This window comes from Scyliorhinus torazame, chromosome 10 (genome assembly GCF_047496885.1).
Source record: "Scyliorhinus torazame isolate Kashiwa2021f chromosome 10, sScyTor2.1, whole genome shotgun sequence".
NCBI lineage: Eukaryota > Metazoa > Chordata > Chondrichthyes > Carcharhiniformes > Scyliorhinidae > Scyliorhinus > Scyliorhinus torazame.
Window position 1 is genome coordinate 261,179,837 of NC_092716.1, and position 27,148 is coordinate 261,206,984.

The window sequence follows — 27,148 nt, forward strand, 5'->3', positions numbered from 1 at the left end:
ATACCTAAAGAGGCACTAATAACCACCATCTATCTCATAAGGTAAACAATGGATTTTTACCAGAGATGTAGAAACTGATTTCCACATTGAAACTGACTCATCGATGTGCAACCCCGAATTACAAAAGTTCCATGACATTTGGAAAGGTTTAATGTTACATTCCTGGACTCTCAGGGCAGTCTACTGTTAACAACCAGTCTGCCAACACCAAAGCCGGACTCCAGGCTGCCAATTAAGCCTGCCTCAAGTGTAAATCTTCCTGAAGCTTGGTTCTCTGGAAGATTCCTGCCATTGCCTGTCGAGTGGACCAAGTCTCTGGATACCAAACGCATTTTGCCGAGTCATCACCAACTTGTCATGAATTCTGCAACTTCTGCTTTCATATGGCTGAATCCATCTTAAACTCCTCGCCAGACTGAATTTCACATTAATTACTACCCATACATGTGGTTCTTTTTGTTTTAAGTCATTCCTCGTTGTAAACCTCTTTCCTGCCCATCTCCTGTGTGTGCGCTTGGGCGTGTACATCATTGCAATGATCATCCCCAGGGTTCAACACATGAACAAACAATTTTAATCCTAAAGAGAGTTTTCTGCCAGTCAGCTTAAAATTGACAATAAAAACAGGGTTTGGGGAACCACACCGTGACCCATTTCAAAAATTAAAACACCTCGGTTACAGACAGTAAGAAAAATAAAGGAGTTCAGTTTTCCTCGCTCCTCTACCTGTAACACTGCCCGACTTCACCCAGCCTCAGCTCAACTACTGCTGAAAGCCTCACTTGTCAGCTCGAAATCTGATTATTCCAATGTATTAGGCTGGTCTGCCATGTGTTCCATAAACTTGAGATTTTGCCAATGTCACCCACCAGCCAGCCCAGGGTAGCATTGCAGCAATTGGATCTGCCGCCCCAAGATTGGATTGGATTGGTTTATTGCCACGTGTACAGAGATACGGTGAAAAATATTGTTCTGTGAGCAGCTCAAACAGGTCATTCCGTACATGAAAAAAAAAAAGTACATAATAGGGCAAACATAAAATACAAAATGTAAATACATCAATACAGGCATCGTGTGAAGCATACCCGGAGCCACGAGAGTGTAAAGTCACAGCCCTGTCACCGGATGCGTCAGCTGAAATGTTCCCCTCCATCCCCATACTTTTTTTTTAATAACAAAGAGTACCCAATAATTTTGTTTCCAATTAAGGGGCAATTTAGCGTGGCCAATCCACCTACCCTGCACATCTTTGGGTTGTGGGGACGAAACCCACGCAAACACAGGGAGAATGTGCAAACTCCACACGGACAGTGACCCAGAACCGGGATCGCACCTGGGACCTCGGCGCCATGAGGCAGCAGTGCTAACCCACTGTGTCACCGTGTTGCCCTGTCCATCCCCATACTTATGTATGCCCTATGTTTCTTCTTCATATATGCAATGATCTGTCTGGACTGCATGCAGAACAATACCTTTCACTGTACTTCGATACATGTGACAATAAAACACATCCTAATCCTATACTGCCACTGACTTTGGGACCCTCGCATTGGGTCACCTGCTAATGCTCGCATTCCAAGCATTGTCTGGCATCTTTGAATCTGTCTATATATATATGTTTCTGGAACATACCTCTTCATTCACCGGAGGAAGGAGCAGCGCTCCGAAAGCTACTGACATCGAAACAAACCTGTTGGACTTTAACCTAGTGTTGTAAAACTTCTTACTGTTCAAACTTTAAGGCACTTCTTGCAACCTCCCACCTATTTGACCAAAACTGTGATCACCTGACCTAACATTTTCTGGCATGGCTCTGTGGTCAGGTTCTGTTTTATAATGCTCCTGCGAAATGGCTCGAGAGGCGTTACGTTAAAGGTGTCACATAAATAGTTGCGACTGAGATTCGCAGACACGTTACATTGTCACAGTATACACCACTGAGCTCAAATAGAGAAAATGATATTTTTTTAAAAACAATCACTTAGATCAATGCACTATTCAAATTGCAGCTTCTCCACAGTATGGATTAAAATTCAAACATGTAAACACGCAAGTGAACTCACAACCTCCCGACTTAGAATACATACATTTCAAAGATATTAAGAATGACACGTCACTTATCTGTAAATATATCTTTGCCACATGGTCCTATCAACGGTGATGCAAAGAGGGATCCTCTTACACAGCTTACTTACAGCACTATGGAGTGAAATTAACGGCAAGGCTTCGGGACATGTACGGAGTGTAATATTTCTTTAAAAGCCTACATAATGCGAGTCATTGTCTCAGGGGAGATGGGATAGAAAAGGAGTAGAAGTAATCTTATCGTTCTGATTATTATTTTTCAGTCTGCTTTGGGGCACTTTGCTTCAGGAAGGACCACAGTGGTCTTGAGAGGGGATAGAGGACAGATTGACCAGAATGACACGGATGTAGAAGAGTTAAATTATTCACTTGGTTGGCACTCCTTTCAGCACAGAAGCTGAAGGGATTGTCCAGCTGAGGTTGTGAAAATGGCTAAAACGATTCTATGGGGTAGACAGGATCAAGCCAATCACCTGAGGTGGGAGTGTTCAAAGCAAAGCTGCACGAGGTTAAAATTAGAACTTTGCCATGCAGCAGCGAGATCAAAAAAACATTTATTCTATAAGGAGTCGTACAAATCCGGAACTGCCTCCAGCGAAGATTGAGATCCTGCACGTCAAATAAGTTTCAAGATGGGTTTTTGTTAAGCAAGGATATTAAACGGTTATGGAGCCATAGAATCATAATACAGATCAGCCATGTTCCAATTTAATAGCAGAACAGAGGCTCGGGGCCGAATGGCTATCTCCTGTTCCTATGAATGCCACATTCCTCATTCAGATTGTGACCAGTTTAAAGCCATCAGCTGTGTGTGTGGGGGGGGGGGGGGGGGGGGGAGGAGGAGGATTTAAAAAGTCAGTAAAAGTTTAAAAAAATATTTGCCTGCTGTTCTGTCAAAAGTATTAATACAAGGACCTTAAAACGGAAAAATAAATCCATCTGGTTTTTAAGATGACAGCTTCTTCAGAAGCCAAACCGACAGTTCTATCCTAAGCTTTTGGTACCAGTGTTGAGAAGTTCATAGTTAACAGGGCGGTATTATTAGCCAGTGCTTTATCAGTTGCATCGGCTGCAAGTGTTACAAGAAGTCAGATAGTTGGAAAAAAAAATATCCACGTCAAACAAAAATAACTAATACTAAAAATAAAGTGTAAAACTTAAAATCAAGTAATGAGGATAAATGAAAAACTGTCCAACAATTCACAAGTTCATTATTAGCAATCCCACTATTTCAAGTATGACAGATCGGTACAGAGGATTCCCATAGGTTCAGGTGCAAGCGAATTGGAGAATAAACCACTGGATTGCAGTCCGTGTAGAGAAAGTGAAGAGCCAGTCCAGGATTGTTAGGTCAGTTTCAATATCGCCAAAATGCCAGTCACTAGACCCGCTGAAAAGACTGCAAAGGTCTGCCAGGTGGGCGTTCCAAAGTAAGCAAAGATCATCTCCTAAAAGGAAAATAGTAAAGAGACAATTAATTGATTGTCAACCTGAAACTTATGCCAAGACAATTATACAAATATCGCAGATTATGGGTGGGATTGGTCAACCGTAAAATGTAAAAGTTAGTAGAAGGTAAAGTCGCCATAGTCCCAGGTGACCATAGGCTGCTTTCCCCTTTCAGCTGGTGATTGCTGCGGAGGATCACCACAGCTCAGGCGAGGGGGGCGAATTCTCCACCGGCAGGATTCCCGGCAGCGTGCTGTGGACACCACGGGAAATCCTATTGGCCGGCGGTGGAAGCGGAGAATCCGGCTGCCGGGGAACCGACAAGGAACACGTGGGCCTGGGGAGGCAGAAAATTCACCCCAAGGTAGAGAACCCGGGGCCTTCATGAATACCATTAGGGTGACAAGGAATTGAACCTGTGTTGCTGGCATCATTCTGCATCACAAACCAGCTGAGCTAAACCAGTCTGTAAAAATATACCCACTGGGAAATACAAAAATGGAAGCAAGATCAGACCAAAGGAAAAATACAATTCTTTATAATAGATTTCTTCAGTAATGGTCTCACTGGTCTGATTTTCAGGTTAAGCCCATAATCACCGCTCTAGCCTTGGCCTTTTAAGTTATACACACAAGCAGCCTGGGTTGATTCATTGTCGAGATTGCCTTTACAAAGATGCTGCATTTATCTCAGAGAACCCACTAAGGTATCGCTCTTCCCTATCACTGTAGCCTTTCCCACCCCAACAACCCTCCCAAGGTCTCTACCCCTTCCAATTTGGACCTCTTCGCACTCCCTACTTTCGCTACTCTACCTTTCGCCCCAAGCCTTCAGCTGCTCAGGCCCCAAGTTGTGGAATTCCCTTCATGAACATCTCCCTCCCCCTCCCTCTCTTCCTTCAAGATGCTCCTTCAAACCTTGTTCTATGGACAAGCCCTTACCTATGCATCTCCTTATAAGCCTCCCATGTCAAATTGGGTCTGAACATCAACGCAGGTTGAGGTTGAGAGACAGACCAAAACTGGCACAGGGCAAGAATCATAGGACATAAGAAATAGAAGCAGGGCTGGGCAATAACACATTTTGAGCCTGCTTAACTATCCAGCAAGATCATATCTTATGTGGTACCTCATTCCCATTGCGCTCCCTATCCTACATATCTAGAATATCTTCATCGTCCCAAGCTAGCAACCTGCACTATTGTTCCTCTAGTTGTACGGTAAAATCTTGGGTTTTATAAGTAAGCACATGGAGTACAGAATAAAAAGGCAAGGATAAATCTGTGGAAAAATAGTTTGGCAACATTTAAAGTGCCTTTCATAGTTCGAGGTTGCCCCGTTATAGAGCAAAATCACTAAAACCACAGAATATAGGAACAGCAGTAATCAATTCAGCTCTCCAGACCTGGTCCTACCATTCAATTAGATCATGGCCAGTTTGTAGTTCAACTCCATCTATACTTTGGTTCCAATACCTTCCCCCAACAATCAAATCTATCGGGCTCAGTTTGGTAACATCAATTGGCAACCAACTTCAGTAGCTTTTTTGGGAGAGCAGAGTCCCAGTTTCCCACTAACCTTTGGAGGAGAGGGTCTTTCTGATGTAAACTCGTCATAATCTGAGGGCCCCCACACCTCAGGCGAGGGACAAGGTTGAGAAGGCGGGGCCTTCATGAATAACCTCTGCCGGGTCGGGGTTTGCACGCACGCTGTTGGGCTCGCTCCGCATCACGAACCAGCTGTCCAGGCAACGGAGCTAACCTGGCTCCTTGGCATTTAGAACCGATGGCAGTAAAGGAGGCGGTAGTGGTGGTATTGTCACTGGACAAGACATGCTCGGAAGACCCAGGTTCAAATCCCACCACAATAAAAATCTACTGATGACCAATCTGGTTCACTCATGTCCATCCTTACACAGTCTGACCTACATGTGACTCCAGACCACAGCAATGTAGTCGGTTCTTAAACACCCTCTGAAATGGAGGGTGAGCCGCTGGGCTGAAGGGCAATTAGGGATGCCAATTAATGCTGGCCCATCCCATCAATGAATAAAACAAAAGTTGCTCCACTTTAACCTAGTGGATATAATTGGGCCGGGATTTCTGTTATAGCTTTCGGCACCATTTTGGAGCTGCTTCTCCTGTTCACCAACCCTCCAACTTTTCTTTCTTTTCGTTCACGGGATGTGGGAGTCGCTGGCTGGGCCGGCATTTAATGCCCATCCCAGAGGGCATGAAGAGTAACCACATTGCTGTGGGTCTGGAGTCACATGTAGGCCAGACCAGGTAAGGACGGCAGATTTCCTTCCCTAAAGGACATTAGTGAACCAGATAGTTTTTACAACAATCAACAATGGGTTTGTGGTCATTATTAGAATTTTAATTACAGATTTTTATTGGATTCAAATTTCACCGACTGCCCTGGTAAAATTCAAACCTGGATCCCGAGCATGAACCTGGGCCTCTGGATTACTAGTGTCAATAACCATTGCCTCCACCCCGATCCTCCAGCTCTCCTCCTGCTGCCCCACCCCCTCCCCTCCTCACCCTGACCCTCCACCCCTCACCCTGACCCTCCCCCTCTCCTCCTGCCACTCCTCACCCTGACCCTCCAGCTCTCCTCCTGCTGCCCCTCTCCTCCTGCTGCCCCTCACCCCAACCCTCCAGCTCTCCTGCTGCCCCTCACCCTCCAGCTCTCCTCCCGCTGCCTCTCACCCTCCAGCTCTCCTCCCGCTGCCCCTCACCCTCCAGCTCTCCTCCCGCTGCCCCTCACCCTCCAGCTCTCCTCCCGCTGCCCCTCACCCTCCAGCTCACCTCCCGCTGCCCCTCACCCTCCAGCTCTCCTCCCGCTGCCCCTCACCCTCCAGCTCTCCTCCCGCTGCCCCTCACCCTCCAGCTCTCCTCCCGCTGCCCTTCCCCCTCCAGCTCTCCTCTTGCTGCCCCACCCCCTCCAGCTCTCCTCTTGCTGCCCCTCCCCCTCCAGCTCTCCTCCTGCCACTCCTCACCCCGACCCTCCAGCTCTCCTCCTGCTGCCCCTCACCCTCCAGCTCTCCTCCCGCTGCCCCTCACCCTCCAGCTCTCCTCCCGCTGCCCCTCACCCTCCAGCTCTCCTCTTGCTGCCCCTCCCCCTCCAGCTCTCCTCTTGCTGCCCCTCCCCCTCCAGCTCTCCTCTTGCTGCCCCTCCCCCTCCAGCTCTCCTCCTGCCACTCCTCACCCCGACCCTCCAGCTCTCCTCCTGCTGCCCCTCACCCCAACCCTCCAGCTCTCCTGCTGCCCCTCACCCTCCAGCTCTCCTCCTGCTGCCCCTCCCCCTCCAGCTCTCCTCCCGCTGCCCCTCCCCCTGACCTTTCAGCTCTCCTCCTGCTGCCCCTCACCCTGACCCTCCAGCTCTCCTCCTGCTGCCTCCCCCTCCCCCTCTCCTCCTGCTGCCCCTCACCCTGACCCTCCAGATCTCTACTCCACTTTCACCTCCTCATTCTCTTCCACTTTCTCCGCACTGCCCTCCAGAGCCCCTACCTAAAGCAAAAGTACGGGAGATAGAAGCTGCAAGTGAGGGGGTCAGGGAGCAGGAGCGTTCACAGAATTCACATAAATATAACCAGGAATGTATAGCATTTCAACTTACATAACATATTAATGTTTTCTCTGCTGAAAAACGTCCTACAGAACCAAACTCTTAAACAGGATTGGGAAAATTTCATTTGCTCATCATTTAATTTGAAGTTTCATTTTTAATGAAGTCAACTATAATCTTAAACAAGAACAGTATTTTAAAAATATCGTCACTGTTGTAATGTAGAAAACACGACAATCAAGTTTCTCACCGCAAACTCCCACAACCAGCGATGTGGAAAAGACCACAATCTCTCAATTGAGGAATAAATAATCGGTCAGGCCACCAGGGATAGGTCCCCTGCTCTTCTTCAATATAGTGCCAGGGGATCTTTTATTTCTACCTGAGCAGGTAGATGGGGCTTCGGTTTATACCTCATCTGGAAGGTGAACTTCCAAACGATGCAGCACTCCCTCAGTACAGCGCAGGTGTTACCTTTCAAAGAACATTTCTGAATCGTACCCTACCTCCCCACCCTGCCCCACAGCAGTTAAACAAATTTTCCATTGTTATTAATATGTCTCAATGGTTCTGTAGAGAGTCCATACTGGGGAAGCATGAGGGGTAAGCATTGGTATAGAGGGCATGCGGAATTCTGGATTTCTCTGACAGAGAGCTACCACAAACGTAAACAGCCCAATGATGACCTGCTCACCTAAAGAGCTCGTAAACATCTATAACTTCCACGCTTCCAGTAAAGCCCATGTGGTTTTGGCCTCACTTCATGCAACTACCAACGCTTTGGGGAGGGAGAGGGAAGCTGGGGCGGGGGGGGGGGGGGGGGGTAAGTCTCATGATGATTATAACTAAGTGTTTAAAAAAAAACATCTGGTTCACTAATGTCCTTGAGGGAAGGAAACCTGCCGTCCTTACCTGGTCTGTCCTACATGGGACTCCAGACTCGCAATGTGGTTGACGCTATGAAATGACCCAACAAGCCATTCACTTCAAGGGCAACTAAGGTGGCACAACGGGTAACCCTGCTGTCTCTAGGTGCCAAGGATCTGGGTTCGATTCCAGCCTTGGGTGACTGTGTGGAGTTTGCACATTCTCTCCGTGGATTTCCTCCCACAGTCCAAAGATGTGCAGGTTAGGTGCGGTTACGGGGATAGGGCGGGGATAGGGCAGGGGAGTGGGCTCTTTCAAAGCGTTGGCGCTGGCACGATGGGCTGAATGGCCCCCTTGGACAATTCTGTGATTCTCTGGTTTTCTGTCAGGCGATAAATGCTGGCTTCCCCAGTGATACCCACATCCCAAAAAAGAATAAAATAAAACAAACTTACCCATCCACCTTGCTGTTCAATCCATGGAATAACACGGGTTTGAATCAAATCTAGAGACCAATTGATTATTGGTTGAATCATTGCTTTCAGTTTTTTCAGTGCCTGTAAAAAGATGGCAAAGTTACTGAAAAGTCCCAAAGAGGAAAGCCATACCGCAATTTCCTCTCTTCTCCTTCTTGCTGAAAGATGCAGTGTTTTGCTGAGATACAGTTCAGTGCAGACGCTCGCTAATACTCTCTCTGCCTTTAGGATTCACAAGTACAGCGACAGATTGCTGGCAGTCGAAGCAGGGGTGATATCAGTGCCAAGTATGATTCTCCTTCTGCGTGAAGTTTCCACGCAATTCGAAAGAAGAGTGGGTTGCAGGTGAGAGGGAGGGGAGGAAACAGCTAATTTGCCCAGCACCAGTGCTGCAGCCCCTGCCAAGGCAGTAAGAGCCTCAGGCAAAACTAGCTTTGGGGCTCAGAAGGCCCACACCCGAATCAAAGCAAGTCTTCTTGGTCAGGTTTTATTTAATTTAATAATAATCTTTATTAGTGTCACAAGTAGGCTGACATTAACACGGCAATGAAGTTACTGTGAAAATCCCCCAGTCGCCATATTCCGGCACCTGTTCGGGTACACAGAGGGGGAATTCAGAGTGTTCAAATTACCTAACAGCACATCTTTGGACTGTGGGAGGAAGCCGGAGCACCCGGAGGAAACCCACACAGACACGGGGAGAACATGCAGACTCAAGCCGGGAATCAAATCTGGCACCCCGGCGCCATGAAGCAACAGTGCTAACCAGTGTGCTATCGTGCTGCCCTTATGGAGTACTTGGCTGTTAAAATGCTATTAGATGACTAATGACATCATCAGACAACTATTAACAAACATAATGAGACTCCCACCAGATCAGATTGATGCCCCAACTATCTCAAATTAAACAGTGCGGCACAGTAGCAGAGTGATTATCACTGTTGCTGCGCAGCGCCAGGGTCCCAGGTTCGATTCCCGGCTTGGATCACTGTCTGTGCGGAGTCTGCACGTTCTCCCCGTGTCTGCGTGGGTTTCCTCCGGGTGCTCCGGTTTCCTCCCACAAGTCACGAAAGACGTGCTGTTAGGTGAACTGGACATTGTGAATTCTCCCTCCGTGTACTCGAACAGGCGCCGGAATGTGGCGCGTAGGGGATTTTCACAGTAACTTCATTGCTGTGTTAATGTAAGCTGTAACCATCTGGCATGGCCACTTACAAAGGATCCTGGGAAAAATGTCCACCTGCAAAGGGCCATGGGAAATATGGACAACCCAGGACTCAGTCACGCAGAGCTTATGTATATTGGCAACTCAGATAACTAGACGCTATCAAAACCCCCAGCTACTTTGCATTCTAATGGCCCATTTCCCCGGAACAAAAGACCTGCACTCACGTAACAGATACATCGGTGCCACTCCCTTTGCTCAGGGAGCCCAAAATGCCAAGATCAATGACCGCTCAGGACACACCCAGCCATCAAGGCACCCGCCCCTTTATTGGCCAAAATCGAAGCCTGCCGAATTATTGGGTCCAAAGCTAAGGACCGCCCAAAAGAGCGTGAAATCCCAGAAGGATAAAGAGAGACACTGCCTTGTGTTCAGTCTCTCGATGCCCCGGCGCTCGGTCTCTCTTGGCCCCGACCTACGCCTAAAACCAAGTGCAGCATCACGACCAGAAGACAAGTTCAAGACCAACGATCTTAATCAATAAAATAAATTCCTGAATCGAAACACTGTATGTGGAAGCTCTTTTCCTGACAGATGGATGAGCCTGGCAGAAACGAAGTCACTTAGGACCCAGCCACGCAAGGACCGAACAAAGGCCTTGTTCCTCTGCATAAAGCCGGGTGCCTGAAGTTAAGTACAGGTTGTTGTAGTTTTAGGTGTAATTTAGCCTGTAGTGTTTTATGTGGCATGTCGAAGTAATTCTTGCGTGTAAATAAACTATCATTGCACTTGAACTAACTGGTTGTTTGGTCTTTGATCGATATCTGGTAAACCTTTGTGGTGGTATCATTTGATACTGGTGACTCTGAAAAGCACCGTCATCATTAATAACTGTCATATCAGTATGGAGATAAAATTAGCAACGTGATTGGCGTCTCCAGTGCGAATTGGCAACAAAGCCTACTCGTGACACTTATTAAAAGAGTGGTGGGCAAGACTTGGCTCAGCTGATTTAATACGGCACACACCTGCCAGGTGGGTTAAAATTGCTTCCCTCAGCAGACATCGCAGCTGAGAAACATTGGTATTGTTGATTATATTATGTACGTTTAAGGTTGATTGTAGCACCACAATAAAGTCCTCCCACTCGACTGATTTACTGTAGCATTGGTGACTGGACCTTCTGGGCCGTACAGCTGAATTTACTCAACTCAATGTCACTCAGTTTATTCTTTTAATTGGAGGCATGCATCTCAAAATAAAAAGAAAATAATTTCAATTATTCACATTCATAATTACTTGAATAACAAATGATGCAACAAAACCCACTCGAGTCAAATTTGATTGTCCTTGGCCTGGTTTTACAACCTAACACACAATCTTTATCTGTGCAAAACAACGTGAACATTGCAGGTAAAGATTGAAATTAATGATTGGCACATCACTGACGAACATGGGTGTGTTGCACATACTATTGGCTCATTTTACATAATAATAAAGTAGATATTTCAGCTTACCTTTGAGACAAGCTTGCCTGCAAAATAGAGGAAGGTTACAATTCGCCCCCAATTCAATCCATCAGTAACTAATATCCCTTCTGCCACTTTGTACAACACATCTCGTATGTTTTCAAGGGGTACAGTCTCGATTACACTGTTGACAGAAAACAGGTAAAAGCAATATAATCATCTGCAGTTCAAAATGTAATGTTTGTTCTTAAAATAGGTAAATGTAAAGTTGCTAAAATAATTTTTAAAATAATAAAATGTAAAGTTGCCATAGTCTCAAATGGCCACAGGCTGGTTTCCCCTTTGCCCAATGGGGAGAGCTGACCGGTGGTGATTTAACCTGAGGATCACCACACCTCAGGCGAGGGGCAAGGTTGAGAAGGCAGGGCCTTTATGAATAACCTCACTTAGTGAGGCACGGGAATTGAACCCGCGCAGCTGGCCTCGCTCTGCATCACAAAACAGCGGTCTAGCCCACTGAGCTAAACTGGCCCTTCTTAAAATAACAGTAAACGCAATGTAGGGTTTTTTCTGTCGGCTCCAAAATGCTATCGTTTGAAGGGGATGGCACTGCGAGCTTGCTGGATTGAAATAGGATTAACAATAATCCATTTTCTTTGTCTGCTTTCCTGAAAGTATGTAGCAATGTTGGAATAAAATTCCACAAATACCGTCTGGTAATTCACCCAAATAGCTGATTGCAAGTGAGCTGTGAAAGCCAAAGGATCTAGGCTATTGACTACGGAACTAATGTGCAGAGTATTTCTTAAATGGTAATAAATTAGGAAGTGTAAATGTACAAAGGGACTTGGGTGTCTTTGTCCATAAGTTACTGAAAGCTAATTTGCAGTTACAGCAAAGTAATGCAATGTTAGCTTCTCGGAAGAGGATTGGAATACAGGAGTAGCGAGGTCCTATTTCAATTGTATCAGAGCTTGGTTAGACCGCACGGGGAGTAGTGTGTGAAGTTTCGGTCCCCTTACCTCTGAAAGGATATTATTGCCCTAGAGGGAGTGCAATGAAGGTTCACCTGACTTGTTCCGGGGATGGCAGGACTGTCCTATGGAGAGAGATTGGGCTACCGGGTCTGTGTTCTGCAGAGTTTCAATGAATGAGAGGTGATCTCCTTGAAGTCTACAAAATACTTAAAGGAATAGACAAGGGAGATGCTGGTAAGATGTTTCCCTTGGTTGGGGAGTTTAGAACCAGGGGACACAATTTCCAAATAAGGGGGAAGCCACTGAGGATTGAGATGAAGAGAAATGAGGGCACAACTACGAGGGTTGTGAATCTTTGGAATTCTCCACCCCAGAGGGCTGTGGAAGTTCAATCAGTGGACAGGATAATAGAGAGTGAGAGGCGAATAGGGCCACAGTACAAAGAAAAGTTAGGATGATTAAAAGTGGCAAAAAGGCAAGCCTAAAGGCTTTGTATCTTAATGCACAAAGCATTCGGAATAAGGTAGGAGAACTGACGGCACAAATCAAGGTAAATGGATATGACCCATAACCATTGCGGTCACATGGTTACAAGGAGATCAGACTGGGAACTTAACATTCAGGGATAGTTGACCTTTTGGAAAGATAGGAAGGAAGGAAAAGGTGGTTGGGTTGCACTGTTAATCGGAGGTGAAATGAGGGCAATTGTGAGACAATCTAAACTCAGATGATGTAAAGTCCATTTGGGAGGAGGTAAGAAAACAGCAAGGGAAAGAAGAAATTGGTAGGAGTAGTGTAGAGATCTCAAACAGTAGCCACTATAGGAAAGGGAATAAAGCAAGATGGGGGTGGGGGGTGCATCACAGTGGTGCAGTGGTTAGCACTGCTGCCTCACGGCGCTGAGGTCCTGGGTGCGATCATGGCCCCGGGTCACTGTCCGCGTGGAGTTTGCACATTCTCTCTGGGTTTGCATGGGTCTCACTCCCACAACCCAAAGATGTGCAGTGTAGATGGATTGGCCACGTTAAATTGCCCCTTAATTGTAAAAAAAAAGAATTGGGTGCTTTAATTTTTAAATCAACATAGGATGGCACAGTGGCACAGTAGTTAGCACTGCTGCCTCACCTCGCCAGGACCCGGGTTCGATTCCAGCCCCGGCTGACGGTCTGTGTGGAGTTTGTACATTCTCCCCGTGTCTGCGTGGGTTTCCTCTGGGTGCTTGGGCTCCTTCCATGTGCAGGTTAGGTGGATTGGTCTTGCTAAATTGTCTAAAAAGGTTAGGTGGGGTTACTGGGTTATGGGGATCAGGTGGGGGTGTGGGCCTAGGTAGGGTGCTCTTTCAGAGGGTTGGTGCAGTCTCAATGGGCCGAATGGCATCCTTCTGCACTGTAGGAATTATATGAATATAGTAGGAGCATGTAAAAAGAATAAAGCAATAATTATGGGTGACTTTAACCTTCATGGAGTGCATCAGGGATAGTTTCCTGGAGCAATAGGTCACAGAGCCAACCAGGGAACAGGCTGTCTTGCATCTGGTAATAGGTAATGAGGCAGGTTTAATAAAGGATCTCAAAGTTATAGATCCACAAGGAAGTAGTGATCATAACATGATGGAATTTAATATTCAGTTTGAGAGAAATATGGGTCGGAAACAACTGTGTTTAGCTTAAATAAAGGGAATGACAATGAAATGAAGATAGCGTTAGCTAAAGTAGACCGGAAGGATAGATTAACAGGAAAGTCAGTAAACAAGCAGTGGCAGACATTTAAGGAGGCAATTCATGACTCTCAGCAAAAATATATCCCAGCAAGGAGAAAAGATTCTCAGAGAGAGAGATAAAACAAACATGGCTAACCAAGAAAGTTAAGGAGAGTAATAAGTTGAAAGATAAGGCTTATAAAGGAGACAAAATTCAGTGAAAGCACCGAAGACTGGGATGAATTCGAAATCCAGCGAAAGAGGACTACAAAAATAATAAAGAGACAGAAAATAAACTGAGGGGAAACTAGCGAAGAATATGAAAACTGACAATAAGAGCTCATTTAAATATATAAAAAGGAAGCGAGCGGTCAAAGAAAACAGACCCCTTAGGAAATGGATCTGGGGAGATATTTATGGGGAACAAGGAAATGGCAGGAGTTATTTTGCAGATATTTTGCATCAGTCTTTACGATGGAAGATACTTCGAACATCGCAGGAATACGGAAGAATATGGTGGAGGAATTAAATACCATCCCCATCACTAGAGAAGCAGTCTTAGACAAACTAATGGGGCTAAAGCCAGATATGTCTCCTGGCCCTGATGGCTTACATCATCGGATCCTAAAAGAGGTAGTAACAGAGAAAGTGGATGCATTATTGTAATTTACCAAAAACCCATGAATTCTGGAGGATTGGAAAACTGACAATGCAACGCCCCTATTCAAAAAGGGAGGGAGGCAAAAAGCAGGTAACTATAGGCCGATTAGCTGGACATCTATTGCATGGAAAATGTTGGAATCAATTATTAATGAAGTAATAGCAACACATTTGGAAAACCACAATCTAATCAAGCAGAATCAGTATGGCTTCGTGAAAGCGAAACAGTGTTCAACTTATTTGAGTTTTTCAAGGAAGTCTCAGTCAGAGTGGATAGAGGGGAACCAGTAGATGTGATGCACTTGGACTTCCAGAAGGTGTTCGACAAGGTACCTCACAAATGGTTAAGTTACAAGATAGAGCCCATGGAGTTGGAGGTAGTATATTGGCATGGATAGAGCACAGAGTGGGGATAAGGGGTTCTTTTTCAGGTTGGTGATCTGTAACCAGTGCAGTTCCACAGGGATCAGTGCTGGAACTGCAACTGTTTACAATATATATTAATGACTTGGAGGAAAGAAGCAACTGTACTGTAGCCAAACTTGCAGACGACACAAAAACAGGTGGAAAGGCCAATTGTGAGCGGGATACAGACAGATTGCAAAGAGATATTGATAGGTTAAGTGGACAAAAAGTTGGCAAATGGAGTATAATGTGGGAAAATGTGAAATTGTTCATTTTGGACAGGAGAATAAAAGAACAGAGTATTACTTAAATGGGGAAAAACTGCAGAAAGCTGCCATACAAAGGGACTTGGGGGTACCTGTGCACGAAACACAGAAAGTTAGCACACAGGTACAGCAGGTAATCAGGAAGGCTAATGGAATGTTGGCCCTTAATTCAAGGAGGTTGGAGTACAAGAGTCGGGAAGTCTTGCTGCAACTGTACAAGGTACTGGTGAGACCACATCTGGAGCACTGGGAGCAGATTTGGTCCCTTATTTAAGGAAGGATATTATTTCATTGGAGGGGGTTCAGAGAAGGTTCACTAGGATGATCCCTGGTATGGAAGGATTGTCTTTGAGCAAAGGTTAAACAGGTTAGGACTCTACTCACTGCATTGTGGAAGAATGAGGAGGTGACCTCATTGAAACATAATTGGATTCTTAAGGGGCTGACAGGATACATGCTGAGAGGGTGTTTCCCCTAGTGTGAGTGTCTAGGACCAGAGGGCAGAGTCTCAGAATAAAGGGGTAGTCGATTTAAGACAGAGAAGGAGGAATGTCTTCAGAGGGAGGGTGAGCTGTGAGGAGGATGCAGAGATCCTTCAGTGTGATTTGGGCAAGTTGAGCAAGTGGGCAAATTATTGGTAGATACAATGCAATTTGGATAAATGTGAGGTTATGCACTTTGGTAGCAAAAACAGGATGATTATTATCTGAATGGCCATAAAATAGAAGAGGGGAACATGAAATGAGACTTGGGTGTCCTCGTACACCAGTCACTGAAGGTAAGCATGCAGGCGCAGCAGGCGGTAAAGGGCATGTTGGCCTTCATTGCGAGAGGATTCGAGTGCAGGAGCAGGGATGTCTTGCTGCAATTATACAGAGCCTTGGTGAGGCCACACCTGGAATATTGTGTGCAGTTTTGGTCTCCTCCTCCGAGGGAGGAGGTTCTTGTTCCAGCCAGAGTGCAGAGAAGGTCTGCCTGGCTCATTCCTGAGTTACGAGGAGAGATTGAGTCGGTTAGGGTTGTATTCGCCGGAGTTCAGGAAAATGAGGGGGAGTGGGGGGGAGGAGGATCTCATAGAAACCTACAAAATTCAGGACTAGACAGGGTAGATTCAGGAAGGATTCTCCCAATGATGGGGGTGTCCAGTACCAGGGCTCACAGTTGGAGGGTATGGGATGGACTGTTACGGACAGAAATAAGACATATGGGACGGCGGAGCTGCCTTGAAGGGCCGAATGGTCTCCCCTTGCTCCTATTTTCTATGTTTTTGAGACTGGAGTTCCTCGCTATAGAGAGCTGTGGGGGCAGAGTCCTTGTATATATTTAAGGCTGAGATAGATAGATTCCTGATCAGCGAGGGAATAAAGGGTTCTGGGGAAAGAGCAGGAAAGTGGACGTGAGGAATATCGGACCAGCAATGATTTTACTGAATGGCAGGAGGGGCTGAACAGGCTCCTCCTGTTCCTATTTCCTATGGACGCATTGTGTATGCTTAAAGCAGACATTGATAGATTTCTGATGAACAGTAATGTAAAGGTTTACAGGGGTCGTGGGTGCAAAAGACATTGAAGTGCCCAATCAGCGATGATGGTATTAAATGGTGCTGCAGGCCCGACAGACCGAATGGCCAACTCCTGATCCTGTGCTGCTATTCAATAGCCTATTGATGACACTGTCACCAACGGTGTAGCAATTAACACCATAAAGGTACGAGACTCATAGAATTTACAGTGCAGAAGGAGGCCATTTGGCCCATCGAGTCCACACCGGCCCTTGGAAAGAGCACCCCACTTAAGCCCACGCCTCCAACCCATCCACGTAACCTTAAACCCCACCCAACCTTTTTGGACATGAAGGGCAATTTAGCATGGCCAATCCACCTAACCCGCACATCTTTGGACTGTGGGAGGAAACCGGAGCACCCGGAGGAAACCCACGCAGACACGGGGAGAACGTGCAGACTCCGCACAGACAGTGACCCAAGCCGGGAATCAAACGTGGAACCCTGGAGCTGTGAAGCAACTGTGCTAACCACTGTGCTACCGTGCTGCCCCATGGAGACACCAGAACTGGAGGAACACAAGAAATCTCGCGGGTTGTAGGACTGAAAGAAGCTACAGAGATAAATTGGTACAGAGCGATTTACAGATATAACAATTTATGTTAACGTTGGTCAGTGAACAGAGGGGTGACGGGTGAGCAAGGCCTGGTGCACAGTAGGATACGCGTAGCTGTGCTTTGGGCATCCTGAAGTTTACCAGAGGGTGAAGGGTAGAACGCTGGCCAGGAGAGGCACACAAGACAGTTTAATAAAAGCAAATTACTGCAGATGCTGGCAATCTGAAATAAAAGCTGAAAATACTGGAAAAACTCAGCTCTGGTAGCACATGTGCAGAGGGAAATGTAGCTACAACGAGAGATTGGATAGTCTTGTGAGGGCCACGAAGAATCCAGCACACGTTTGGAGAGTGAAACAGAAAGGAAGTTGATTTACAACAGCAGCAGTATTTCACCACTGCTTCCTCCTCGAGCCGGTACCGCACTGGCCAGCTCTATTAATACAGCTGCAAATACCAGTGATTGCCCCGCCCCCACCCCCTCATTGGGGGAGCTTATACTCCCCAAGCTGTCATGGAATAACCAATTGGCCCCAGCCAATAGGATTCAGGCAGGTTACAACAGATAGGTTGGGGTTATTTTCCTTGGAACAAAGAAGGCTGAGGGGTGACTTAATTGAGGTCTATAAAATTATGAGGGAAGAGATAGAGTGGACAGGATAAAATTGTTTCCCTTGGCGGAGAATTCTTGAACCAGGGGACAGAAATTCAAGATCAGAGGCAGAAGGTGTCGAGGGGACATGGAGAAGAATTTACACCGAGAACAAAGAACAAAGAACAAAGAAATGTACAGCACAGGAACAGGCCCTTCGGCCCTCCAAGCCCGTGCCGACCATACTGCCCGACTAAACTACAATCTTCTACACTTCCTGGGTCCGTATCCTTCTATTCCCATCCTATTCATATATTTGTCAAAATGCCCCTTAAATGTCCCTATCGTCCCTGCTTCCACCACCTCCTCCGGTAGCGAGTTCCAGGTACCCACTACCCTCTGCGTAAAAAACTTGCCTCGTACATCTACTCTAAACCTTGCCCCTCTCACCTTAAACCTATGCCCCCTAGTAATTGACCCCTCTACCCTGGGGAAAAGCCTCTGACTATCCACTCTGTCTATGCCCCTCATAATTTTGTATACCTCTATCAGGTCTCCCCTCAACCTCCTTCGTTCCAGTGAGAACAAACCGAGTTTATTCAACCGCTCCTCATAGCTTATGCCCTCCATACCAGGCAACATTCTGGTAAATCTCTTCTGCACCCTCTCTAAAGCCTCCACATCCTTCTGGTAGTGTAGCGACCAGAATTGAACACTATACTCCAAGTGTGGCCTAACTAAGGTTCTATACAGCTGCAACATGACTTGCCAATTCTTATACTCAATGCCCCGGCCAATGAAGGCAAGCATGCCGTATGCCTTCTTGACTACCTTCTCCACCTGTGTTGCCCCTTTCAATGACCTGTGGACCTGTACTCCTAGATCTCTTTGACTTTCAATACTCTTGAGGGTTCTATCATTCACTGTATATTCCCTACCTGCATTAGACCTTCCAAAATGCATTACCTCACATTTGTCCGGATTAAACTCCATCTGCCATCTCTCCGCCCAAGTCTCCAGACAATCTAAATCCTGCTGTATCCTCAGACAGTCCTCATCGCTATCCGCAATTCCACCAACCTTTGTGTCGTCTGCAAACTTACTAATCAGACCAGTTACATTTTCTTCCAAATCATTTATATATACTACGAACAGCAAAGGTCCCAGCACTGATCCCTGTGGAACACCACTGGTCACAGCCCTCCAATTAGAAAAGCATCCCTCCATTGCTACCCTCTGCCTTCTATGGCCTAGCCAGTTCTGTATCCACCTTGCCAGTTCACCCCTGATCCCGTGTGACAGTGGGAGTCTGGAATTCGCTGCCCGAGTTGGTGGTGGAGGCAGAGACCCTAACCTCGGAAGTGCTGTAAGATACAGGGCTATGGATCGGGTGCAGGAAGGTGGGATTAGAAAGGGCACTTGGGTGTCCTCGGGCTGGCATGGACAAGATGGGCCGAATGGGCTCCTGTGCAGCAACATTTCTATGGTATGACTCTTTTTCAGAACAGAAGGCACACACACACACCACAGTTGTTCTTTCAGAGCCAAATCCATTCATACTTTGGGAGGCAGCAGAAAACAAACATAAATTAAAGTCACTCATTTAGAAAGTAGATTCTCAACTCTAAACTCCAGCATTATAACATTATGGTACCAGGAGACCCCAATCAAATACCACATACAATAATTGCTAATGGCACAGCGGTCGGCACTGCTGCCTCAACCCAGGTTCAATTCCGGCCTCGGGTCACTGTCTGTGCGGAGTCTGCACGTTCTCCCCGTGTCTGCGTGGGTTCCCTCCGGGTGCACCGGTTTCCTCCCACTGTCCAAAGGATGTGCGGGTTAGGTGGGGTTACAAGCAAACGGCAGGGGAGTGTGCCTAGGTAGGGTGCTGTTTCAGAGGGTTGGTGCAGACGCAATAGGCTAAATGGCCTCCTTCTGCACTGTAGGGATTCTATGGTTCTACACAAACTCCTCTATATTGCCTCATTACATACTGTTGTAATTCAGCATTTCTGTTCAGCTCATCCCCAATTTTCTTCAAACTCTTGCATATTTCCTTGATTGTCGGGTCATCGATCTCTGTCCTCGAACCACCAAGATCCTCAGGGCTGACTTTGGCATCCGGATCTTCTTCATGTATTGTCTCCAATACAAATCTGCAGCGCATGTACAAAAGGCAAGTTAGGCAAAGATTGTTCTAAAATCCGTCGACATAGATCATCCACCCATATAAATCGGTTGTCTGTTTTTACATAATGCAAAGTTCTGGATTATGGCATATACGTCTTTTAATAATAAGTACATTTGTCATGTTATTTTCTGCATTATAAGAACTATGGTCCAAAGGTTATTCATTGACTATGAAATCCTCTGGGAGTTCTGAGGTCATGAGAAAAGGTCTTTGATGAGAGTACGTTGCCCAATGTTAAATGAAAGAAAAGTAGACTTTATTGGGATGGGATAGGTTGCAGAGATCTGTAGATCAATCATACAAACTACTCCACTACTCCACTGAAAAGCATTTTATTTTGTTATCATATGAGCTTCCTGTAGGATATGGAGAACAGCAACATTTTTTAAAATATAAATTTAGAGTACCCAATTCACTTTTTCCAATTAAGGGGCAATTTAGCGTGGTCAAACCACCTACCCTGCACATCTTTGGGTTGTGGGGGCGAAACCCACGCAAATACGGGGAGAATGTGCAAACTCCACATGGACAGTGACCCAGAGCCGGGATCGAACCTGGGACCTCGGTGCCGTGAAGCAGCAATGCTAAACACTGTGCCACCATGCTGCCCAAGGAGCAACATTTTTAACTGTAATATTGTTTTCTCCGCTGACTGAGCAAAGATGCATAGAAGTTGAATGTAAAGTTGAAGTAGTTACCAACCTGCGCAAGAGAGCTGCAGATTGTCTAGTTAGATTCCGGTTTAGTGAACCTGAAAAAACACACACATCAAAGTTAATTATAAACTCAATACTTGGATGTTTTGTTCGTCAACTTTGATTTAGAACAATAAATGTCTCACTGCAGAGGAACGGAATGATGAGAAAGAGAAAAATATCTTGGGGGCAGTGGGAAGAGAGTGAGAGCGAGAGCGCATGGGCAGGTGTCCATGTCAGGCCTGGAGAATGGGGTAAAGAGTCTGGTGAATAAGAGCCAGGGATGAGGGAGATTGGAGGATGGAGAGGGGAGACTGTAGCAGAGAGGTAGCCTGGACAAAAGGGCAAGAATTCAAGTGGGGGAGATGGTAATCTGGTTGTGGGGACTGTTATGGATCAGGTTTTAGAGAAGCCCAAAGTGTATCATGGAGTTCACCTGACCCACAACTTTTAATAGATTGTGGTATGGGGAGCACACGGCTCACTCTACAGGTGTGGGACAGCAGAAATGGAAAAGTCATTTTTAAAGCAAAACAATGTTTATTCTATGAACTCAAGTTAACCTTTTTAAAACATACAATGAACATCTTAGCAACCATTAATTCAAATAAAACTCCCAATGAATACAACACTAAGTAACTTCCCAAACAACATCCAGAAGACAAAAGAAACACCTTTCAACAGAAGCACATCAGATTTACATTCACTACTGAGAACATTTATAATTCTGAATTCACCAAACGATCAAGAGATAGTCTTTTCATGGCAGAGAGATCAACAGTACACCTGCTCTGTCTGGCTTCAGCTCCAACACTGAAAACAAAACTAAAACACACCCTGCAGCTAACAGCCTAAAACAAAAGTAAAAAGCTGACGGACAGCCAGCTCCACCCACACTCTGACATCACTGACAAACACCCATTTCTTAAAGGTACATTTCTGAAACACCCATTTCTAAAAGGTACTCTCACATGACCGGGACTATCATTATCTTTAGAGCCAGGAGCAAAATAGTGAGTGAGAGCAGGAGCAAGGGAGCAGCGACCAGTGAAAGGGTGAGTGAGAGCTGGGAACTTTAGTCTGATTAAACAGTAAAAGATTGTATCTATCGGTGGATGAATGGGGGACAAGGGGATTGTGTCTGAGGATTCTCATTGGATGAATTGACAAGGGAGTGGGGAGAGAGGAGGAAGCTTCTTGAACAGAGGATGTCGAGATCATGGGTTACATTCCCACACGGATTGGAGATGGATATTTGAAACAACTTAAAAGGGAATGAGATAATTATTTGAAAAGGAGGAATATTGAAGGAGGGGCAAAGAGGGTGGAATGGGGTTACAAGAGAGAACACAGATAATCAACCACAGGGGGGGGGGGAAAACTTATCTTTACAAATAACAAAGCAACAACATTTGTGGGTATCATGGGATCACATACCGCTTAGTGTTACGTGGTCAGATCAGACCCAAGTTGGCAACATGATGCCAGTACCACACCATTCAGAAATGCACAGATGGTGGCCTGATAACCAAATCTAGCTCCCTCTGCTATGCTAAGTCTGTTGAGATTTCAACAGTGTTCATTACAACTATATCTGGAATGTCATAGACCACTAACTGGCTTTACTTTGTAAAAGCTGCCATATAAATACGTTGTAAGGTAGTTCGCAGGGATCGACGTAATCAGGGGAGAGTAATGGAGCTGAAGAAAGGGAGACTCGCACAGTGACCAAAAGCTTGATCAGAGGGTTGGACCGTAAAGATGGTTTGACAGGGGGAAGAGGCGACAATACTGAGAATGTGGACTTGCGACCACACAGCAGAAAGCGCACATCCCAACACTGGTACAAAAGGGTGGGGAGGAAGGGATGGACTGAGAGGCAGGCTTAGAGGAAGGGTGAGCTTTGAGGAACCTGGACCACAGACGTGAGGATGGGAAAGCATTTGGGGACTGGAAGCCGATTGACAATCATAATAATAATAACCGCTCGTCACAAGTAGGCTTCAATGAAGTTACTGTGAAAAGCCCCTAGTCGCCACATTCCGGCACCTGTTTGGGGAGGCCGGTACAGGAATTGAACCCGCGCTGCTGGTCTTGTTCTGCATTACAAGCCAGCTGTCGTAGCAAACGGGGAATGGTTGAATGGAACGCGATGCAACACAGACAGCAGACATTAGGATGATAAAAGCAAATTACTGTGGATGCTGGACAACCACAGCAGGACTGACAGAATCTGTGGAGAGGAGGGAGCTGCCGTTTCGAGTCTGTGTGACTCTTTATCAAAGCATTAGGATGAGTTACTTTAATAGAGAGTGGGGAGGGTGGGAAATGGGCGAGGCGAACATTGGTCAAGTCTGGAGGTGAAAACAGCATGAATGTGATTTTCAGCGACAGGCGAGGGGAGTTAGGGTTGTATGGGGATGGGTGTTACTGATGCGGAGCCAGGCAGCTTGTGTCATCCAAGGGGACAGGGAGCCTGAACCCAGGGTTGAATAGGATGCCAAGATTGCAACATGTCTGCTTCAGCCTGAGACACGGGCTGGGAAGGGGAGGGAGAATTCAGACTAAATACTAAAGGTCCTGAACTCAATCATCAAGGGAATCGAACTCTCTCAAAGCATTGAATAATCACACCAGGTGAGGGGCAATTTGTGGGACACATGAAGCATTGAAGAAATTCCAGCTCACAAATCATACACTGTTTTCCTTCCCGATCTTATAGTTATATCGATTGTCTATGGGTTGTAGAAGGGATGGAGAGCTGGGAGGGTGAGAACGTTTACAAATCTTTCCTCGTTGGGTCAGCTTACACAACTGGAGGAAAGTGACACCATTGAGGGCCGGCAAAAAGATTGTGGGGGAAAATGTACTGGAGAGAAGTCCCAAATCCAGACCGAGACTGAATTGCAAAGCCATTGGTCACTGGGTGTTCCTTTCCTTTCTCAATACTACTTGAGAGACAGACTCCATTTCATTTGCTAAAACCCTTTTGCTCACTCCCTCATCTCCCTATGCCTATTAGCACTGAAGACCTTTTGGCCCATCGAGACGATACTAGTTATTTGGCCTGCCCGTCTCTGCGTCTTGTCCCTTTCTGCTTTCCTCTCAGGGACTGGCTGGTTTTTAATAAAGATACAGAAATTGCTGGAGAAACTCGGCAGGTTTGGCAAAAACAGTTAACGTTTGAACAGTCCTCGTCTTAGGCTAGTCCAGGCTAGTCTATACCAGCTCTGTTGCCCAAACACTTCCAATTAGTTTCCAGGCCCCCATCATTGGCCCCGATACACACAACCTGACAAAGCTCAAGTCAGTTCAGGGGGAGGGAATTGTGGAATTACTGCCCTGAAGGGTGGTGGGAACATGGGAGCACTGGGGGGGGGGGGGGGGGAAGAGTTTGAAGAGGAAGGGTACTGCAGGTTATTCCAAAAGGGCTAACACAGGCACGATGGGCTGTATTATTCTCTGAGAGAGAGAAAGAGGCAGTGGGTTTTTTTGGGGGGGGGAGGGGGGGGAGAAGGACAGAGGGAGAGGCAGAGAGAGAGAAAGAGGCAGAGAGAGGGAGAGAGAGAGAGAGAAGAGGCAGAGAGAGGGAGAGAGAGAGAGAGAGAAAGAGGCAGAGAGAGGGAGAGAGAGAGAGAGAGAAAGAGGCAGAGAGAGGGAGAGAGAGAGAGAGAGAAAGAGGCAGAGAGAGGGAGAGAGAGAGAGAGAGAAAGAGGCAGAGAGAGGGAGAGAGAGAGAGAGAGAGAAAGAGGCAGAGAGAGGGAGAGAGAGAGAGAAAGAGGCAGAGAGAGGGAGAGAGAGAGAGAAAGAAGCAGAGAGAGGGAGAGAGAGAAAGAGGCAGAGAGAGGCAGAGAGAGAGAAAGAGGCAGGGAGAGGGAGAGGGAGAGGGAAAGAGGCAGGGAGAGGGAGAGGGAGAGAGGCAGGGAGAGGGAGAGGGAGAGAGGCAGGGAGAGGGAGAGGGAGAGAGGCAGGGAGAGGGCGAGGGAGAGAGGCAGGGAGAGGGCGAGGGAGAGAGGCAGGGAGAGGGAGAGAGGCAGGGAGAGGGAGAGGGAGAGAGGCAGGGAGAGGGAGAGGGAGAGAGGCAGGGAGAGGGAGAGGGAGAGAGGCAGGGAGAGGGAGAGGGAGAGAGGCAGGGAGAGGGAGAGGGAGAGAGGCAGGGAGAGGGAGAGGGAGAGAGGCAGGGAGAGGGAGAGGGAGAGAGGCAGGGAGAGGGAGAGGGAGAGAGGCAGGGAGAGGGAGAGGGAGAGAGGCAGGGAGAGGGAGAGGGAGAGAGGCAGGGAGAGGGAGAGGGAAAGAGGCAGGGAGAGGGAGAGGGAAAGAGGCAGGGAGAGGGAGAGGGAAAGAGGCAGGGAGAGGGAGAGGGAAAGAGGCAGGGAGAGGGAGAGGGAAAGAGGCAGGGAGAGGGAGAGGGAAAGAGGCAGGGAGAGGGAGAGGGAAAGGGGCAGAGAGAGCGAGGGAAAGGGGCAGAGAGAGCGAGGAAAGGGCAGAGAGAGCGAGGAAAGGGGCAGAGAGAGCGAGGGAAAGGGGCAGAGAGAGCGAGGGAAAGGGGCAGAGAGCGCGAGGGAAAGGGGCAGAGAGAGCGAGGGAAAGGGGCAGAGAGAGCGAGGGGAAAGGGGCAGAGAGAGCGAGGGAAAGGGGCAGAGAGAGCGAGGGAAAGGGGCAGAGAGAGCGAGGGAAAGGGGCAGAGAGAGCGAGGGAAAGGGGCAGAGAGAGCGAGGGAAAGGGGCAGAGAGAGCGAGGGAAAGGGGCAGAGAGAGCGAGGGAAAGGGGCAGAGAGAGCGAGGGAAAGGGGCAGAGAGAGCGAGGGAAAGGGGCAGAGAGAGCGAGGGAAAGGGGCAGAGAGAGCGAGGGAAAGGGGCAGAGAGAGCGAGGGAAAGGGGCAGAGAGAGCGAGGGAAAGGGGCAGAGAGAGCGAGGGAAAGGGGCAGAGAGAGAGGAGGGGCAGAGGGGGAAGGGGCAGGGGCCGCGAGGGAAAGAAGGCGAGAGCGCGGGGAATGGCGAAAGGGGCAAGAGAGAGCGAGGGAAAGGGGCAGAGAGAGCGAGGGAAAGGGCAGAGAGCGCGAGGAAAGGGCGAAGAAGGGGAAAGCAGAGGGAAGAGCGAGGGAAAGGGGCAGAGAGAGCGAGGGAAAGGGGCAGAGAGAGCGAGGGAAAGGGGCAGAGAGAGCGAGGGAAAGGGGCAGAGAGAGCGAGGGAAAGGGGCAGAGAGAGCGAGGGAAAGGGGCAGAGAGAGCGAGGGAAAGGGGCAGAGAGAGCGAGGGAAAGGGGCAGAGAGAGCGAGGGAAAGGGGCAGAGAGAGCGAGGGAAAGGGCAGAGAGAGCGAGGGAAAGGGGCAGAGAGAGCGAGGGAAAGGGGCAGAGAGAGCGAGGGAAGGGGCAGAGAGGCGGGGAAGGGAGAGAGCGAGGGAAAGGGGCAGAGAGAGCGAGGGAAAGGGGCAGAGAGAGCGAGGGAAAGGGGCAGAGAGAGCGAGGGAAAGGGGCAGAGAGAGCGAGGAAAGGGGCAGAGAGAGCGAGGGAAAGGGGCAGAGAGAGCGAGGGAAAGGGGCAGAGAGAGCGAGGGAAAGGGGGCAGAGGAGAGCGAGGGAAAGGGGCAGAGAGAGCGAGGGAAAGGGGCAGAGAGAGCGAGGGAAAGGGGCAGAGAGAGCGAGGGAAAGGGGCAGAGAGAGCGAGGGAAAGGGGCAGAGAGAGCGAGGAAAGGGGCAGAGAGAGCGAGGGAAAGGGGCAGAGAGAGCGAGGGAAAGGGGCAGAGAGAGCGAGGGAAAGGGGCAGAGAGAGCGAGGGAAAGGGGCAGAGAGAGCGAGGGAAAGGGGCAGAGAGAGCGAGGGAAAGGGGCAGAGAGAGCGAGGGAAAGGGGCAGAGAGAGCGAGGGAAAGGGGCAGAGAGAGGCGAGGGAAAGGGGCAGAGAGGGCGAGGGAAAGGGGCAGAGAGGAGCGAGGGAAAGGGGCAGAGAGAGGCGAGGAAAGGGGCAGAGAGGGCGAGGGAAAGGGGCAGAGAGAGCGAGGGAAAGGGGCAGAGAGGCGAGGGAAGGGGCAGAGAGAGCGAGGGAAAGGGGCAGAGAGAGCGAGGGAAAGGGGCAGAGAGAGCGAGGGAAAGGGGCAGAGAGGAGCGAGGGAAAGGGGCAGAGAGAGCGAGGGAAAGGGGCAGAGAGAGAGCGAGGGGAAAGGGGCAGAGAGAGCGAGGGAAAGGGGCAGAGAGAGCGAGGGAAAGGGGCAGAGAGAGCGAGGGAAAGGGGCAGAGAGAGCGAGGGAAAGGGGCAGAGAGAGCGAGGGAAAGGGGCAGAGAGAGCGAGGGAAAGGGGCAGAGAGAGCGGAGGGAAAGGAGGGCAGAGAGAGCGAGGGAGGGGGGCAGAGAGAGCGAGGGAGGGGGGCAGAGAGAGCGAGGGAGGGGGGCAGAGAGAGCGAGGGAGGGGGGCAGAGAGAGCGAGGGAGGGGGGCAGAGAGAGCGAGGGAGGGGGGCAGAGAGAGC

General features: G+C 48.1%; 1 protein-coding gene across 1 annotated transcript in view; it reads right to left on the reverse strand.

Moving 5' to 3' along the window:
• Positions 1-551: 551 nt before the first annotated feature.
• LOC140384754 (apoptosis regulator BAX) overlaps positions 552-27,148 on the reverse strand; it is a 34,353-nt gene continuing 7,756 nt past the window's right edge. Inside the window, exons 2-6 of the mRNA XM_072466739.1 lie at positions 20,696-20,744; positions 19,797-19,958; positions 11,132-11,267; positions 8,429-8,530; positions 552-3,533 (exon numbers count right to left, since the gene is read on the reverse strand). Coding sequence (XP_072322840.1) covers positions 3,432-3,533; positions 8,429-8,530; positions 11,132-11,267; positions 19,797-19,958; positions 20,696-20,744 — 551 coding nt within the window. The 3' untranslated portion in view covers positions 552-3,431. The remainder of the gene's footprint in view (positions 3,534-8,428; positions 8,531-11,131; positions 11,268-19,796; positions 19,959-20,695; positions 20,745-27,148) is intronic.